This window comes from Larus michahellis, chromosome 4 (assembly GCF_964199755.1).
Source record: "Larus michahellis chromosome 4, bLarMic1.1, whole genome shotgun sequence".
Taxonomy (NCBI): Eukaryota; Metazoa; Chordata; class Aves; order Charadriiformes; family Laridae; genus Larus; species Larus michahellis.
In genome coordinates, this window is record NC_133899.1 from 76,513,009 (window position 1) to 76,531,847 (window position 18,839).

The window sequence follows — 18,839 nt, forward strand, 5'->3', positions numbered from 1 at the left end:
TTTGGTCTGTGCTAAATCACTAGAAAAGCTATCCAAAATGCCAGCAGGCCTTGGGTCCGTCCCTCTGCCCTCCTCCGAGCTGGCCCTACATACAGAAGTGGAAAGCTGTTGGGGTCATGTGGTGACAGGCAGTGGTGCAAGTGTTTGGAAAAGACAGGTAGGAGTCATCAGCTGGGAACTAGGCGAGGGAGGGCAGAGCGGGCGGGTTTGGGGCTGCGACGGAAGAGGGGAAGGAAAGAGCGCAGTTCTCATATTAACTGATAACATTCAGCGCGTTAATCAGCGAGTGAAGCTCATCCCTTACACTCTCCAGGGAGTGACAGATCGTCTGAGGGCTGTCCAGGAGCTCGATGCTGTGGGTGTAGGGCTCGTATTTCACCGAGAAGGGCCGCTTGATGTGTGCCGCGTAGCTCCTGCAAGGAAAGGGTGCAGAGGGGTTGGTACAGGAGATGGGTCCTGGGTCTGCCTCCTACCCATCACCGTTCACCCAGATCGCAACAGGTTAATACCTCCTTTAGGCAGAGTTTCAAGGTTTGCACAAAAGCTCTGGTTTCCCACCTTTCCAGCTCCACAGAGCTATAGCAGTAGTTGAGATCCCTTCTCTTCAGCCAGGAAGGCCATGAGTTTGACTGGGGGTTTCTGTGGGCTGAACACACGGGCTTGCATCAAACAGGAGGGTGCACAGAACTCGGTCACCTCTGTGGCCATTGCCTGGCGTTCTCTACTTCAATTTCTTTTTTTCTTTTTCAAAAATGCCAAGGAGAATTAGAAACTAATTGCAGGGAAAGCCAGTGGTATTATAGCATTATATTCCTGAATCCTTCCTGACATTCATTTATTGACTAATTTCTGCTTGGGGAGGAGGGGAACTAGCTGCAAGGTGTATTAGGGACAAATTTGACAGGCAATAGCTCGGGTCTCATTGAGGGGATGGGAATAGTGTCACTGGAGCCACGTGGCTGAGCAACATTGCACTATCATACCCCAAGCCAACTGCAGTCTAGATCTCATTGAAGAACCCAACTTTACCTAATACCTCTCAAAAGCAAGACCTTGTTGCTACCTTTCTAATGGAAAATATACAGTCAATCAAAACAAATCCAGGGTAAGGTTTCCCCAAAGTTGCTCATGTTCACCTCCAACACTAAGATTTGTACACTTTACAAGGTAGGGTGTTTTGTTTTGTTTTGTTTTCTTTGGCGGCTGTGTAAATATGAAGCTGGGAATCTCTATTTAGGTACTCGTGGCTATAATCTCATGCTGGGAAGGACTTGCAAGCTGAGGGGACAAACGGCACTAGCAACAGGCACCCTCCTCGCCCCTGCCGAAGGGTCACCCTTTCGCTCCTGAATTGCTTAGCTTAGGGTACCCTCTGGTGGCTGCCGCGGGTCGGCTCTGGCGCAGGGCTGGGGGAAGCGCATCCCTTTCTCAGCCGCTCCTCAGGGCGGTACTGCGTGCCCTGGGGAAGCCTGGTCCTTGAATTGCCGGCGTTTGGGGAAAACACCGCCAGCTCCAGACAGGGCCAAGCGGCAACACGGCCAAAGCCGCAGGCTGGCGCTTGCAGGGAGCTGCCGGGCTTGTAAGGAAACAAAACCAAACGCAAACAGCGGGGTTTTCTGCATAATCACAGTGTCCCTCTACTTAAAAAAAAAAAAAAAAAAAAAAAAGCTTACTTCAGTGCCGCCAGCTGTCCCAGGCAAGGGCCGGCTCTCCTCGGTTTTTAATGCTATCAGCCACATCGATGGCTTGTAGCACAGCTGCTAATGGTTAGAAACTTGCCCTCCAACACGAGTGTGTTCACTTAACACCTTTTTGAGGCATAGAAGTACAACATGGGTGCCTGGAAGGGCATGGGGGTGGGGGGTGTCCACCCTAGGAAACTTGTGGAAAGTTTTCTTTCTGGGAAAAGAGGCTTTTCTTGAGGGAAAACACTGATAACCCGGTCCACTGTGGCAGCTGCCAGTAATGCAAAAAAATATAGACGTTTTAATGTTTTCACCTCATAGAGTAACATCTGTGTGGTCTCCGAGCTCTTTAAAAAGGATAATTTACAGTGCTTGTCACTGTCAAAACCCTCTAGCCTAATCTTGGCTGTGTATGTGGTATATTTTTCCTTTTTAAATGCAAGGAAATGACTCATTAGGCAACAGTTGGGGTTTTTTTAAAGCAGCCTGGTGTGTGTGAGAGGACGGGCTCCCCAGGTGCTTGCTTTTGAGCAGCTAGGCTCTGGCTTGTATGAACAGTGCAAGTGAGGGTAATAAAAGCAGAAGTTGAAATATAGCAGTCCTCACCACGTTATTTACATGAAATACCCCACTTGCAGGAACTGCAAAGTCCTGTACATTGTGTAATACTTCATTTCATCCTACCCTTTCCTAAGCTAAGGCAAAATGGTATAGGCAAAATTTTCCTCTGTCAGCCAAACGCTAAAGGACTGAGCTTTCCTGCTGTGGGCAATTCTGGATATGGCCAAGAAAATCCTCTTCTGAACAGATGTCTGTGGGTAGTGCTGCCCCTCTCCATCCTCTTTGCGGTCCCATGGGATGAGGAAACTCAATTGCACCAGTGGGATGCTGTCTGGGGTCTGCTAACCTATGTCAACCAGCCTAGGAAGCAAAAGTTCCTTTTTTTCCACGGATAAATCTATCCCTGTCAAGCAAATCTTTTTAGTTTGTGTACAAGCTACTAACAATGCCTGGGGTTTTTTTACTGGTTAAACGATAAAAGGGAAGTTGCCCGGCAGCTGCTCAGAAAGACATCTTTCTGCATCCTAAATTCAGGGAATGACACCATTTTGAGCAGCTTTTCACCCCTCTCCTGAAACCTTCACCCACAGAGTAAACTTTTACATGACGCAGAAGCCCATGTTTCAGAAGGACACGTGCTGGTGAGATGTTCCCGTGAGGGACAGACGGTACCTGACCTGTATCACTTGGCCCTTCTGCAGCAAGGAAGCAGAGGGGGTCCTGGTGGGTGGTTTGGGTCTCCAATTTCTGGACCACCAGACCTCTGTCATGTTGCTTGGCCTCCCTGGGAACTAGAGATAGTCTGTAACTCCTTCCTATGACAACTAGGCAGATGAACTAGATTTGTCCCTTCTCTTGCTCCCTCAGTCTTGTCTCCAAGAGTGCCTCCCACTCCTACACACCCCCACACATGAGTCCAGTATATTCTGGGGGGGAGTCTTGGGTGAATCCAAGGGACAGCAGCTGAAACCTGTTGGATCTGGAGAATCGCTTTACTTTAAAAGACCTGAAAACAATTTTCAGAGCACTTCTGAGACCTTGAACTGAAAGCAGCCATGGTGACGAGCCCCGTTTCAATGTATTATAACTTCATTTCCTTCCATTTGGGTCTCCCTCACTGCACAGTCAGTCCTACCTCAGTTTACTTTTGGCATCACTGAAGCTCTCGGACACAAAATATACAGGCTGGTAGTTCTGGTCCTGGTAGGGCTGAACGGCAGCAGCATCGGGGTCGAAATCCCGCACCTCTGGTTCATCTGACAAGGAGTGCTACGGACACAGCAGAAAAGCGCGAGCATGAAATTAAGGGGATCCGAGAGCACGAATGTGATAGACAGAGGTGGAGAACAGATCAGATAAAGTCATTTGAGCTGTGCAGAGGAAGAAGGGTTTTTTTGCTGTACAGGGTCTAGAGCAGAGAGGCAAGTTATGCTGGGACTTACTATGAGCTCCCCGTAGGAAGACAGGAGCCCTGCTCCGTAGGCTTTGACTATCCCATTCTGTCTGCAGAGCCCAAACTCCACTGTAAACCAGTAAAGCTGTGAAAGGAGAAAGAAAAAACACATGGGGAGAGAGCTCCTCATTTTCATTTCCCTGTCACTTCTGACCCCTTGCATCATGGCTGGGGTCTGGGGTTGCTCAAATGAATGTCCCCTCTCCTCACCCTGAACCCATCGCTGCCAGAGCAAAGTGCTAAACTAAGCTGCTGCCATGCTGGGACAGGTGGAAACTGTGTCCCTGTGTTGGTCCCCTGCGTGCCTGGCTGCTGCGCGGTGCTGCTGTTCGGTGCCCTTGGGGCAGGATGGGTCACCTTGCCGAGGGAGAACCAAAGGAAGCGGATGTCATTTAATCCCATCCCAAAGAGCCCCAGCAGTGCTGTCGTTAGAAATACGATGCCTGATGATACTCTGGTGCCCAAGAAAATTGGGTTAATGTGCAAGCAAGCTCTGCTGTTTACCTGATCTCCGCTCTGCACAGTCATCGTGAAAGAGCAGGGCTGGGGCAGCTCAGGCAGGGACTCTGAGCATGCAAACCTGGGGACACCAGGCTGGGCCAGTCCCCCCAATACTGCAGAAGTGCTGCTGGAGGGGTCAGGGGCCCCCATCCAACAAAGAGGAAAACTTACCGTTGCAAGTTTCTCAATTTCTTCATCAGTTGCTCCCAGAGACGCCAGCCCAATGTCCTGGGAAGAGAAGGGAAGAAGTGAATGCCGGGGCAGATCTGGTCTGAGGTCCTTACCGATGGATTGCTCATTTTTATTGCCTTAAGACAGCAGATATTGTTGCTCTGCACTGCCATGCATCCACTGGTACTTCATTGTACTCTGTCTGAGAACACTTTGCTGCAGAGTGACATTTTTACTCTGTATTAGGGTTCTCAGTCCATCACTAAGGCTCCTGAACATCATGTTTAATATAAATAACTGCTAGAAAAAGAAGGGTTTAGGTGCCAAGACTGGGGTCGGTTTGGGTTCACACCTTGTGCCCTGCCCTCTCGGGGGGGAGGAAGCAGATGACCACCTTACCTGAGAGAACTGGGCAAAAGTCTTGTCGGCCAGCATCGGGACATGCCCCAGCAGCTCGTGACAGCAATCCCTGCCGATGCCCAGGGGGAAAGAAGGAAAACAGGGTCAACAGTGGACAGAGTTTGTCCATTAGGGAGAAAGGTTAATTGCTGGCCAGGTGGGATGTTCAAGCAGGGGAGGCCACAGGGGTTGGGTGATACTCACGGCTCAGGGGAGTGCATGGGCGAGGACGCATGGCGGATGTACTGTGTGCACTGGAAGACACGGAAGGCCAGGCTGGCGAGGAAGTCCCGCGCGGACAGCAAGCCGGCCACCGGCCGGAGCTGGAAGCCGGTTCTCTCTGAAACAGCACATACCATCTCTGTGGGGGTGCATGGCCCACGGGCTGTGCTGGTGTCCCGTGTTCCCCACACGGACACCAAAAGCATCAGTGCTGGGAACTAAACAGCTTCTGCGGTGCTAAGCCTAATCCTTTTGTTCCTACGAGGGAGCAACATTTGCTCCTTAGGTGCTCATTGGGATCATCTGACTATGGCCTTGACCTTCAGTTGCAGTCCATTGTATTTAGCTGCAGTCCCCACCTCCTGGGGTCTACAACTGTCCTCTGTGGGCAATGCACAAGCCTCCACCAGTTCTCCTCCCAAATCTCAGCTCACACGCTCCTCCTTCAGGTTCAGGTCTCCTGGCTGTAGCTGCCACCACTCTGCTGGAAGCCAGGCAGACCCTGGGCCTTGGTCCCCCAGGCTCGTACCCACCTTTCAGGAAGCGGGAGACCTCCTCCAGCTGAGGGATGTTGTTCTCATTGTAGCCGCAGAATTTCTCCAGCAGATTGAAAGCTTCGAGGTACTCCTTGCAGGCATGGGTGGGGTACAGGCTCTTCAGGGTGCTGTACACTTCCTTCCTTCAGGACGAGAGGTGGTAGACATTCAGTGGCTTGATGTGTCTAGTCCTCTCCTGTCTTCTGGTTATACACTATCAAAGACTCACACCTTTATATTTCTTGTCCTTTTGCCTTTTTCCACCACTAAGTCTATGTCTGTGTGCGTCGATAGGGGTATGTAAACACAGACACACACTGAGCTTGCAGGGTCAGCAGTTGTATCTGTACAGACCTATTTCTGACCTTGAAAGCCAGAAGATTGTATAAAAGGCATTAACTGGAATTAAAATATTCCCTGTAGGTTAGCTCCTGAAGTTGCACTATGAAGACAGTCAATATAACCAGGAGATGACCTTGTTTAGGAGCCTGTGTACTCAGCTCATATAAGCTGGCCTTGTTTTCTCCTCCTCAGAGAGGAGGAGACAAAGCATCACTGTTTTAGAGGTAGCTTGCTCTCACGAATGCGGTTGCTACCATAAAACGCCCTGCAATGAGTTACAGGGTTTTATAACAAGCTGTTAAGTAGGATGCTTGCATGCCTGATACATTTTTCAAGAGGTCAAACCCTAACCATTTACGTTTTGATTCCCAGCTTCTAGTGGGGAAGCCAACAAAGGTCACAGATTATCAGCACTCACCAGGTAGCCACCTCCTCCGCCGTGTACTCCACATGAGGGATCGGGTCCCCACTGCAAGGCAAACACACCGTCACAAACAGCAGCAGAGCACAAGCCAGGCTCCTCTTCCCTTTGGAAAGGAAGCACTTTGGAGAAGCTCTGCGTGGTGCTGATCAGTCTTCTTTAAACCAAACAAGTGGGTGACAGGGAAGACAAAGCCTTAGTACTGGGCCATTTGTACAGGTGCAACAAATACGTAGACACAGAGAAAAGCATTGCTCTAGCCAGAGGTTATAAATGAACAAGCAAAAGCTTAGCCGGCATAATATTTTCCAGAAAAAAAAGATGGTTTTCACTGAAAAAAATTGAAACTTTGTGTGAAAATAAATTAATTTCATGTGCCTGAACTTCAGGGGGCTGATGGCTCCAAGAAGGAATCAGTGGCTGGGAGATAAAAGCAGCTAATAAGGAAAACTAAATGCACTTGAACTGCAGAAAAATGTATTGTCAGAAACACTAAGGACAGCAAGAAAAGCAAAGCGTAACATTGATATAAGTGGGAACCAAAGAAGACTGACACTTTTGCCTTTTCTGCATCATAATTAGCAATCCTATTCCCTAAATCTTTCTGTTCTGTATTTGAACAAATGAGATATTCACATGTTATAGCAATAAAGCATAGTTCCTTTTCAATTAACGGCCTGAAGCGATGCTACACAGTGGCTCGTAAATGCCAACCTGCAGATGAGACGTGAGAGAAGACATCTTAAATGGGTGCATCATCTTAGGACAGTATTTCTTCCTGTGTCCCTCGGGACTTTCTTGCTGGCATAGTGACTTTCTGTGCATTTAGTATTAGTACAGGATAAAAACATTAATGCCTATATTCTGGGCTTCAAATCTGCAAAGAACATGAAACCTAACAGAGCTGAAAGCCATGCTGGGATCACACCGGTTGCAGGGGTAGCTCAGGAAGGTGACCCATATAATTTCTATAGCCTGCTTTCAGCTGGCGACAGAAATCTACATTTAAAGTCCTGCTCAGAGAGGGAGACGCTACGGTGGCAGGCAGTGTTACTGAATAGGATCTAGGGAGTATTTTACAAACCCGACTGAATATTAGAGCTCTGTTTGATGTTGAAGTGAAGAGGCTGAGTGCTATCACTACATATATCAGAACGGGAGTATTAAGTAGGAGTACAAGAGATAGCCTTAAATCTATATAAGACAATGATGAGACCATTACTGGAATCTATTTAATTTATCAGCGAGGGTTAGGAGGTGAACCATTTAGTCTATAAATACCCCCATAGCAAAAAAATATCTGATAGCAGAATTCAATCTAGCAGATGAAAGACATGTATGATCCATTGGGTGAAAGCTAAAGCTACCGACGTTCAGTTTAGAAATAAAAACCACATTTTTTCACAGCCAGGATAACGAACCATTGAAATAAGTTCTCTGGGCATGTGGTAGCTTTTTCAGTACTTGAAACACTGAAGCCGAAACTAGATGTCATTCTAAAAGAGATGCTACATTTCAAAATGAATTTTGAGGCCTGATGGAATAATACACGGCTTTTGTTATGCAGGAGGTTTATTCTGGCTTTATCAATAAAGGAATTAATGACGACAGACATTTTTTTAATTAAGAAGAGACTGGAATACATATAGAGAGAAGAGGGACACAAAAAATGTTGGCAAGGCTGAATGGGGAGACAAAACATAAAAGAAGTCTCATGCAGGTAGCACAATGACTTCCCAACAGGTTGCATTGGCATGGCATTATCCCTTCATAGGTGTTAGGAAAGAGACTTACTGCTTATAACGAAAAGCAATTTCTGCTATCGATTTCCTTCTCTGGCGATATACTTGGTCAGAGTAGCCCTGGAATCAGAACAGAAATGGGATTTTTAATCAGTTACTAAAATTCCTCACCCAACAAAGTTCATCGCTGGCTGGGGGAACTTCTGTCATGGTGGATACTGCGCTACAGTTCCCTGATCAACTGCACTAACAGGCGTTCTCCAGCTCCCTGCTTCTGAGGGAAGGCTCAGGATTCCAACATGAGGACGTAACCCACACAGACTAACCGGGTGATCCAGGTCCAAGTCAGGGTCAAACTTGGTGACCAAATGGTGACACTTGTCCAATTCACAGATTTTTCTGGGAAACCAGTGAACTGTGGGGAGAGAAAAAGAGAAAAACTGACTGTGGAAGTGAAGACGGAGCATCCTCTGCTAAGAAAGGGTAGTGAGGTTGAATAAGATACACCTGACCTGATGTATCAGATGCACACACACAACAAGCAGCATATGACACAGCTGTGCCTTCTGGGCAGCAGTCCCACACTCTCAATGCTCTTGTCCTAGAGTCAGATCTAATGCTATGACCTGCATCTCATGACTTCCCTGCCCATCTCTCAGTAATTTGTGACAAAAGTAAACAAGAAGATGAAAACTGGATTTTACTTAAAGATTCTAGACTTCACATTAAAAAAAAATCCAGAGGTCCAACTGAATGATCACTGCAGATCTCTAGGGATATTTTACAATAAGAATCACCCTGTCTTCAGAACAGAATGGCAAGGGGACTGTCTTGTAGTTTAATGCTGGATCTGTACAGACTTCCTGACACATAGGTAAGAAACTACTTTACATTTATAATATAAAACACTGGAGTAAGGATGGAGAACTCTGTATAAAAGGTGTGAACAAAGCATGAAATTTCATCTCCTATTTCAATTTTTTCAATTTGGCCCCAGAAGAATGGGGTACGGACTCTGGAGTCTGTTGAGAAATGGACAAGGAGAGAAGTGGCTTTCAGGATCCAGGTGTCCCAGAGGCAGGTTTTTTTTGTTTTGCTCAAATTCAGCATAGAGTAGCCCTTCCCCTTTTCTGGGAATAACAAAGTCTCCACCCTGTTTCTACAGCTCAGCGTCTGCACAAATGTGAAACAATTTGTAAGTTCCTTACATTTGTCCTCCTTAGTGGTCCTCACGTCTTCTGCTACCCTCTTGATGGAGCTAATGAAAGTATTGAGGTCAGAGCTGTGGACTTCACAGCGCACAAAGTACTCCAGTTCAGCTGTCCCTTCACGGGGCTTTCGGCTAAGCCTGGTCTCCAGGTGGTGAATTTTAGCTTCAAAGGTCTTTTGGGACATGGAAAAGGAGAACAAAAACATTAACCAACACTTGAAACACCTGATGGTACTTCCCAAAGATGCCCATATGGATACAATTGGGAGGGACTCCCCTTTGTCTTTTTCTTCTTCTTTTTTTTCCCTCACTGAGATAAAAGCAATTATCCATGAATTACAGTTTTTCCTTCTGGACAGACAACCAGTGGGGCTGGTCAATAGTTATCAACAAGACTTCCACAGTAGCAAAGAATCCCAGAATCATAGAATGGTTTAGGTTGGAGGGGACCTTAAAGATCATCTAGTTCCAACCCCCTGCCATAGGCAGGGACACCTTCCACTAGACCAGGCTGCTCAGAGCCTCATCCAGCCTGGCCTTGAACACCTCCAGGGATGGGGCAGCTACAACTTCTCTGGCCAACCTGTTCCAGTGTCTCACCTCTTTCATAGTGAAAAATTTCTTCCTGATATCTAATCTATATCTATCCTTCTTCAGTTTAAAACCATTACGCCTCATCCTATTGCTGCACTTCCTGATAAAGAGTCCCTCCCCATCTTTCCTGGAAGGCTGCTATAAGGTCTCCCTGGAGCCTTCTCTTCTCCAGGCTGAACAACCCCAACTCTCTCAGCCCGTCCTCATAGCTGAGGTGCTCCACTCTACTTCCTCCTATGAAGAAGACCGTGTCCAGAGGGAAAGGTGATGTGGCAAGATACCACCCCCTACGACCCCCTTCCCTTTAACCTCCCACTTAAGGCAAAGGTGCTTTTTTGCCTGTTGGGGGAGGAAGGGGTCGGCGATGACGTAGGAGGGGCGGGCGCTGCCCGGGCGTGGGCAGGTGGCGGGGCGCTGTCCGTGGTCCTGAACCGGCGGGGCCGAGCCCTACCCGGGCTGCGGTGGCGTTAGTCTGGGGCTCACTGTCAGAACTGACATCGTTTGGGATCGTCATCAGAACTGACCTCCCACAAAGAATAAGAAGGAGAAAAAAATGGGGTCTATAGTCTTCCAAAGGGCCCCGGTAGGTTTGTGGATATTTTCTTTAGCTCGGTGAAAACTGTCAGTACAAACCGAAGTCCCTGGGCAGTGACCCAACCTTTGCAAAGTCTCTGCAAGATCTTTGGTAGAGGAAGGGACATGATTTCTTTTGTTAATCAGAGGCAGAAAGATGAGAAGGAACAGATGCAATGCCACAGGTAAATTAAATTTAGGGCCGTGTTTTTTAATGTACCTACCAACTTCACTATTACATTGTTCCTTCAACAATCAATACCTTTGCATTAATCTGACAGCTGTGATTGCATTACCTATGCTTTGGCTGCATGTAGCACATACAGAAGAGTGAAACCAGCTTCCCTGCAGCCTGGTTCATGATGAGGCAAATGTCATTATGCCCGTCTGCTTTCATATCTTGTACCTGCATTGCCAGAGGGATCTGGGAAATGAATCTTCCTCTCTTGTGGCTTGACATGCTTGTCTTTTTATTATATTTAAAGCGCTCTCTGTGACAAGCTCAAAGAGCTTTTTTACTAGGAAAGCTCTTGATGCAGCAAGTAAATTGCTCCAGGAAGAAACAAATAATATTTAAACATAAACTGCCCCTGCTTCTTGCTTGAAGTTTTAGAAATTATTAAAATTACAGACTTTAAATGCAGTGTAACATAAAATATATCAAGTACAAGAGCCTATAATTCTATGTTTCATACCCGCTAAGCAGCCTGTTGCATTTGAAATGTTGCACTGGTGGATTTTTCATGACCTATCTGGCAGCTGTGCACTTCTAGGAAGGAGACCCCAACCACAGCAACACCAAGGCTTTTGTCTGACAAGTTTGTCTTAGAGATTCTTTCAGTCTTGAGACAAGAACCATACATTGCCCAGAAAACAGCTTGTCTTGCAACAGTCCTCTTAGAGGTGATGTAAGACATTTTGTAATTGCTTTAGATCTTAAACACTTTTCATAAGACCATCAGAGCTAGTACTGCATGGGCAATGAACAGCTAGAATGTGCTACAATTTCAGGGAAATACTTATCCCCCAAACACAGTTTTTGCATGTTTACATCTGCTAGGTTTTCCTGTATAGTGTTGCTGGTGATCTGGTTTTACCCCAGGAGAGGTTGCATTTTATGGGGAAGAAGGTGTTATATAATTATCATGTGTATTAATACATGAGTTAACAGCATGCCCTTGCGATGAGAAAGGCCAACCACATACTGAACTGTAGTAATAAGACTGTAGACAACAGGTAAAAGGAAGTGATTCCTCCTCTCTGTCTGTGATGAGGGAGACCACATCTAGAGTACCATGTCCCATAGAAGGAAGACATTGATGTGTTGTAGCAGGTATAGTGGAGGGCTGCCAAGATTCTCAGGGGGCTGGAGCACAATGTTGTATGAAGAAGGACTGAGGGAATTGGATTTGTTCAGCCTTAGGAAGTGAAGGGGCAGGGGAGATTGGTTCATTGTCTACTAGTACCTGGTGGGAGCATGTAAAGAAGACAGAGCCAGACTCGCCTGAAAAGTTCACAGTGGGAAGACAAGAGGCAACAGGCACAAGCTGAAACCAAGGACATTAAAATGAAAAAGAAAAGAGAAAAATCTTTTTGCCATGAAGGCAGTCAAACTGCTCAAGTGGTGCAAGGAAACTGTAGGATCTGTACCTTGGTGATATTCAACACACAACAACCACAGCCCCGAGCAACCTGCTGTGACTGGATCTGCTCTGAGCAGGAGGTTGGACTAGAGACCTCTGGAGGCCCCTTACAACTCACATGACTGATTAATAGGAACAAATTGTCCTCTTCTCTCACTGCTGAAGTCAATGAAATTAAACTGCTGTAGATAAAACATATCTCAGAACCTCAGTCTGCAAAACACTTTTGAATCTTTACTGTGAGGGTGGTGAGGCACTGGAACAGGTTGCCCAGGGAGGTTGTAGATGCCCCATCCCTGGAGGTGTTCAAGGCCAGGCTGGATGAGGCTCTGAGCAGCCTGGTCTAGTGGGAAGTGTCCCTGCCCATGGCAGTGGGGTTGGAATTACACAATCTTTAAGGTCCCTTCCAACCCGAACCATTCTATGATTCTACAATTCTATGAATCCTTCTGTATGAAAATGTACTACATAAATGCAAATTATTGTGTTTTGATTACTGTTTAAATAGGCAGCACTTATCTCAGTCTTTCCATTCATGGCACTGAGATCCTAGATAATGCAACATTGTATTGCTGGCTAGGGGAAAAAAGCTGAAGTTACCAGTTTTCCTCGCTATTAAGGTCATAGACAGGGCACATCTCTGGGGGGAACCAACAGAGCCTTTAAAATGTAAATCAAATTAATCCCTGAAGTTGGGAGGTAACTTTGAAATCAATATACCAGTTTTACACACAGGGTGAAGTTGTTTTTGTAACTCTGTGACCAAGGACCAATGTGGCAATACCATTCGGAGACTTCCAAAGCCTTGACTCACAAGTAAGGCAGGTTTGGTTTGTAGCCATACAGGGCACACGGCTTGCTTTGAATGTGGGATCAGAGCCCGGCGCATGAAGTTGAAGCGCTGAGCAGTGGAGGGGGCTGTCAGAGTATGTTATAAGACACAAGGGTGTGGATTGTAGGTGTGAGACTGTGTGGTTGGATCCATGAATTAAGCAAAGTTAAGCCCAGAGTTTAACATCACTGCCAGGTAGAGGTACATCTCATTCTTAGTGATGGAAAGTGAGGGCATGCTGGGGCATGACCAAAGCATGACGGTGGGGACATCAGGCTATTAACTGATAATTTGCAGCTGGCAGATCTAGTCTGAGTCTTCTTCAGTAGCCTCAAGTGATATTTCTCACAGAACAGCCATGAAACCTGAAGTCTGTTCCTTGAGTCTCATACAACAGGTTAGGCACTCACCTCAAATACCTTAAGTGCACGGGACAGTGGTGAAGTCTTTGCTCCCTTGAGCATGAAGAAGAGGTTCAGCATGGCTCTCCCATCCTTTTCCTCAAAGACAATGGTCTCTGTAGACTCTGCAGCATCAGTGGCTGCAGCTGCAGCCTCTCTTTCCTTCCTGGCATCTTCAATGAGGCTTTGACGTCTACCAATGAACCGCGGAGACTGAAGACAGAACACAAATAAATAACACTTCTGATACAGCTGTAGGGGAGATCAGAGGTATCCCCACTAGCTGGATGATGTATGACTGATGTGTCTCAGCAGAAGAAGAGGAAGGGGAAGGTTGGACTGACTTGCCTGGCTTTGTAGAAGAAGATCTGGTGATGAGGACTGAGGATGAGAACTTTTGGAAATGTGGCGCTTTAGGAAAAAACCTGTTTAAAATATCCTTGTAGCACAACTAGAGAGCGGGCTTCTCCCCTCACCTTCCCTAGCAACAGTTTTCAATAGCCTTCAAAAAATAAAAATAGAAAACAATCTTATGCAGTTTTCAGAAGTCTGAGGGACTCAGGTGGAGAGGCGCTAGATAAACCTGAAATCATCTGAGAAAAGTTATGCTGTGAGGGACAGCTGAAGCCCATAGCTGTGGCCTGGTCAGGAAACATGAACTGTTTGCAGGTGTATTAGCAAGGCAGCATAGCTAAAGTGCTCCCAGGATCCAATACGACATTTTCTTCTGACATTAAGTGGATGCTTGCCCATTGAAGTGTAATTGGAACCACATCCATATATCCCATCAAATAAATTCCTCCCACTGATCTGTAGATTTGTTTTGTCACAATAAACTCCTGTAGATTTCTGTGACTTGGAATTGCACCTAAAATGCTGCAACTCTGTGCCTGGGGTCATGTTAGGTCACCTGTTTATATTTATAGTGAGCTACAAACTATTTCCATCACTGCTGTTTCTTTTGTTATACAAATAGCTCAGATATGAACTTATTTGTTCTTGGTCTTTTTACAACCAGTTTTCCATTTAGAGGCAGCTCAGCTGGTTCCAATTTTCTGCGTTCAATACCCAAACCAGATGACAAACCCTCAGAACTTGCTAAAAGAAACCTGGGGCAGCGCTGCAGAAGGAGTGGCACATAAAGCCATCCAGCACCTGCATACAGAGCAGGACTGGCTGCAGTTTTCCCTCTGATTCCATTGAAAATACCTGGAAAAGAGATAGATGCCAACCAAGCAGCACCTTCCCTACCTTGTGAGAATTAGGAGAATGTTTTCCTTTTAGAAAGACAGCCTGCTCAACTATCAATATCTATCTGATTTTCAAAGCCTGCTGTCAGTAACCAATATGTCCTGTGATAATCCTCTTGGATGCTTTAGAGGTGTAAAGCTAATATTTTAAACACAGCCTGGAAAATGCAGCACATCGAGGTATCAGCCCACGCGCTTCTCTCTGCCTCTTTTTTAATAAAGGACCTCTGAAATGATATTTGCTGATCCTCAACCCCTTTATTCTTTGTGGCGCAGAAAAACACCTTCTAACAAATGGGCACATAATGCTACTTGTGTAAATCAACAGTATTCATGCCCAAAGAGAGAAGACATCTAATAAGTATCCTGAGGCATAACTTTTAAAAGCTTGTGAGCATGTGCTCAGCTTTAAGCGTGTGTTTTATATCGCTACCATGTTTAAAGCTAAGCCGGTGTTTACTTTAATGTGGCTGCAATAAGCAGGGCAAACAGCCTTGTGGTAGCCACAGTAACTGGGCTCTGCAGCAGTCCCAAGCCAGGCAGCGCTTTAGCTAAGGATGTTTTATCACTCCGTGCCCCAAGGCACAGAGGCACAGCAGGATTTTACTTCTGGGGTGCAGTAGGGGAGAGGAAGGAAATTAGATCCCAATTTTGGCTGTAAATCAATTTAAAATCTTACCGGAAGGAGTTTAAATAGGGAGAAGACCTATGTGACTGGAAAGCCACACTAGGAGAGGCAGCCACAACCAGTTAGACCCACGTGCTGGGACTGGGTGGCCCCTGGCAGGCAGGAGCAAGGGGGTTTGGTCCCTGGCAAGGGGTGCTGGAAGCTGCTTATCTCCAAGCTGGAATGTTTTGGGTGGGTAAAGTTAAAAAAAAAAAAAAAAAAAAGAAAAGAAAAGAAAAGAAAAAGGATGAATTTTGCTTGGGAGAAGAGTGCTGGGGAGGGGGATGTCTGCCTGCCTGCTGCCTCCTCTGCTGGGTAGAGGCTGCCTGGCTGCACACTCTCCATCTCATCGTCCTCTCCACCCTCTGCCCCTCACATTTACACTCATCAGGATACTACCTCCTTTTGCTGGAAATTAGGAATCTGGCATATAAACTAACCAAACTGATCTCTCGTGATAAATGCCTTCCTTTCTTCAGAAGGCACTGTTACATGGTATTTCCGAATTGCCTTGCAGACTGGCTCCCTGAGTGCGTATCTAGCTACAGTGAGAAGTTTAATTTGATCTTGCAAAGCATTTATTTGCCTAACTGGGGCTTGAGTCTCATATGGTCATTCACCTCTTATGATGGGTCGGTTCTTTTTTCCTTCTTTGAATTTGCTGCAGCCCTGCCTAAGCAGTGTCATTAAAAATACCATGCTCTGAGTTAAAGTACTTTAGCTTTTTTTCCTGGCTCATAATTTTCAGCAAGCGGGAAGGATTGTAAAGACTACTTCCCTCCCTGCAGCGTGGGGACAGTAACGTTCCACCCCTGCTTCCCTGGGCGCTCCGTCCTGCTGGTTTGCCTCCAACTGCTGTCTCCTGCCTGGCTCTGCTTGTGTGTCCTGTAACCAAACCCCGCTCCAGTTACAGTCCCAGGGTGTCTTGTAAAAACTGTTAGCAGCAGAAAAAATAAACACGTAAGAAAAGATTTTTCCACGGCATGAGTTTGATGTTTGGCCGGCCCCGCTGACACGTAAAATACCTGCGGGTGTAGATGAGCTCTGGGATTGCAAAGGTCTTTCCCTCCCCCCCCCCGCCTCCCGCAGTTCACACAGTTTCCCCTGCAGCAGGGTGCTGGTCCCTGGGTGTTAATGGCAAGGGAACACCTCAGACCTTGTGGAGCTGGTGCGTTGCTGAGCAGGGGCTGGGTGGCCAATTGCCCATGGTAACGGGGGCCGGGGACACACTATATCACAGGCAAACGCAGAGTCATGCCTCTCGCCTGGTACAAGACAGCAAAATAAGTGATGGGATTGTGGAGATCTCCTACGCTAGGTGAGAGCAAAGGGCAAAGCCTTTCATGCAGCCTGCTCTCAGAGTGATCCTAACAGGGCTAAATTTGGGGTTTTTTTTTATTTTTCTAAGAATTTCCATTCGAAGAAGGGACGCAAAGACAGGCTGAGGTTTTACGTCCGCCCCAGGTTGGAGGAGCCGCTCACCCCAGGGAGGCTGCCACGCTCCTTTCAGCACACCTGGTGGACCCGAATTCCTCTGGCCCCTTCGTTCAGTGGCCCATTTCCCATCAAACACGATGCAGCACCCCACAGCATGTAATAACCGAACACTCACCCCTTCTCCAGGCAGCAACGAGTGTATCAAGTAATGATTTGATGAGCAGCCTGGAAAACACCGGGTTTTCAACAACCACTTCAGTGTTCATTATTTTGCAAGAATGAAAGTGGTGTTGTGAGAGGGAAGTGTTCCCTGATTTCCATTTATTAGAGAAAGCAAGTTTACCTCCTTGTTTCCTAAACGTTTCCCTTCCTTTCCAGCACACTCCCCTCTCCACACCACCTCTGGCTGCCTATGTAGTGGCTGATTTTACCGAGTCAGAGCACCACACAGGGTTAAGAGGAGAGTGGGAGAAAAAGACAGCGGGCATAGGGGAGGCAAATGGGGAGCACTATCACCGACCTGCTGGAGTCACCCTGCAGGCATCTGCCAAACACATCTGCTCCCTAATTTGGCTCGATTCCCGGGTTTCCTCCTGCCAAGCATCCCAAGGGAGTCCCGTCCCGGTGCTGCCATCGGCTGCTCTGGCTCCTCCAGGGTCGCCCGCAGCCTGGCCACATCTCTGACGCTCAGGACTGTCCGATGCTGGCAGTCTCCAGGCTCCTCCTGCCTGCCCTGGCATTTTGGTTAGGAGGCGAAATGTCCCTGTCCCTACAGCCAGTCCAATGGGTTGGCCAGGCTTGGCTTTCTGAAGGCACTTGACAGCTCAGCAGGAAGTTTTCCGCTCCTTTCCCTGACACATACAGATCTGGTGTGTGCAGAAGCATTCCCCAGGCTAAACCCAGGGCTGAGACCACATCAAGGGAGGGCTGGGAACAGAAACTGGGAAAGAGGGCTGGGAAGGATGTGCTGGGAGAAAGCGAAACCATGGACACAGCAGCAGTGAACAAACTGATTAAATTGCCTGTGCCTCCGATGTTGTCTGAAATAACGGCCACACTTTTTCATTATGCTGGAACAGGTGAAATCTCTGCAGTTTATTGCCTTGAAATCAGGAGAGCATTAAGATTTTCAAACTGCCTTTCACGCTGGGGATTCCTTGTTATTCCTGCCTTAGGTCTATGAGTTATTTACCTCGCTTTTGGTTGAGGGGGGGTGCTGCATTAGTTCAAGCTTTCATCCCCCTGAATGTTTGCATTTCACATGTACCAGTCTGTAAGAGAGAACTGTTTGGGTCATTTCCCTTGGCCAGTCTGGAGCCCGGAGGTCCCCATGTGGGGGAATCCCCACAAAGGCAGCGTTGGTCCATCTATTCCTGCCTGCCTCTGCCTGTAGTTATGGGAGAGGCTGTGGGTTTTGGAGGGGGAGGGAAAGAAGTGGGGTAGGGTTGTCTTACCATGATGGCCTCGGCTTGCTTGGAGTCCAGCTCCGACACCGCCCTGCGGAAGCCTTTGGCTGCAGACGTGGACATGTTCGGGGTTGGCATCTTTGCTCTTCCACGAGCTCTGATCTCTGCTTTCCAGCTCCTTGCCAGCTTTTTATAGGGCAGGGCTGACGTCAAAGACTCTTTCAAATCTTCTCTCCCCCCGCCACCTCCCCATCACCACCTCCCTCCTTTCTCCCCCTCGGGCTGAGAGGAGGAGGGGATGTGAAGGAGAGAAACGTTTCTGTCCCATTAAATCTAATCGCTACAAAGATTGCAGACACCCTGCGTTCGCAGACCAGACGCTCCCCCCACCTGTTTGCCTGTGCCCAAAAGATTTCTACTCTGTTTTCCGCCACCCCCTTCTTCTGGATGGAGTTGACTCTCATGCCGTGTTTCAGTCCAACACATTTGCTTTCCCACCTTGTGAGTTGCCAGAAAGGATTTTGATCCGTGAAAGGACAAAATCAAAGGAAGGAAGAGGTTCAGCCCTCTCTAGCTCTTTTCCCCATGTTTGCCTTGTCATTGAGGCAGTAAATTAATAGGAAAATAACACTGATTCCCCTAAGGCAGCTGTGGGACTGGATGCTGTTCTCTCGTATGCATCTCCCTACGCCTGGCTCCTGCAAACGTGTTTCAGTGCTCTCCCACCACCTCATGTCTTTGGCCATGTAAAGCTGACAGCAGGACTACAGAATCAGGCCCCTTGAGTCCTCAG

The 18,839-nt window shown here is 47.3% G+C and overlaps 1 protein-coding gene across 1 annotated transcript; it reads right to left on the bottom strand.

The window, feature by feature from the left end:
* Positions 1-253: 253 nt before the first annotated feature.
* TH (tyrosine hydroxylase) lies at positions 254-18,184 on the bottom strand. Its single transcript, XM_074582459.1, has 13 exons — positions 18,095-18,184; positions 13,296-13,499; positions 9,242-9,416; positions 8,360-8,448; positions 8,086-8,153; positions 6,289-6,339; positions 5,526-5,671; positions 4,975-5,110; positions 4,771-4,840; positions 4,372-4,428; positions 3,689-3,784; positions 3,382-3,515; positions 254-413 (listed from the first exon to the last, which is right to left on the bottom strand). The coding sequence occupies exons 1-13, from the start codon at positions 18,182-18,184 to the stop codon at positions 254-256; spliced, it is 1,476 nt and encodes a 491-aa protein (XP_074438560.1).
* Between the last annotated feature and the right edge of the window lie 655 nt (positions 18,185-18,839).

Bases quoted from the DNA above. Each gene is read 5' to 3' on its own strand.
- TH (XM_074582459.1), bottom strand. From the start codon at position 18,184: ATGCCAACCCCGAACATGTCCACGTCTGCAGCCAAAGGCTTCCGCAGG. The intron at 8,449-9,241 runs GTAAGGAACTTA...CTCTCCCCACAG, and splicing joins GACCACTAAGGAGGACAAAT to TTCACTGGTTTCCCAGAAAA. The intron at 8,154-8,359 runs GTTAGTCTGTGT...TTCTGATTCCAG, and splicing joins ACTTGGACCTGGATCACCCG to GGCTACTCTGACCAAGTATA.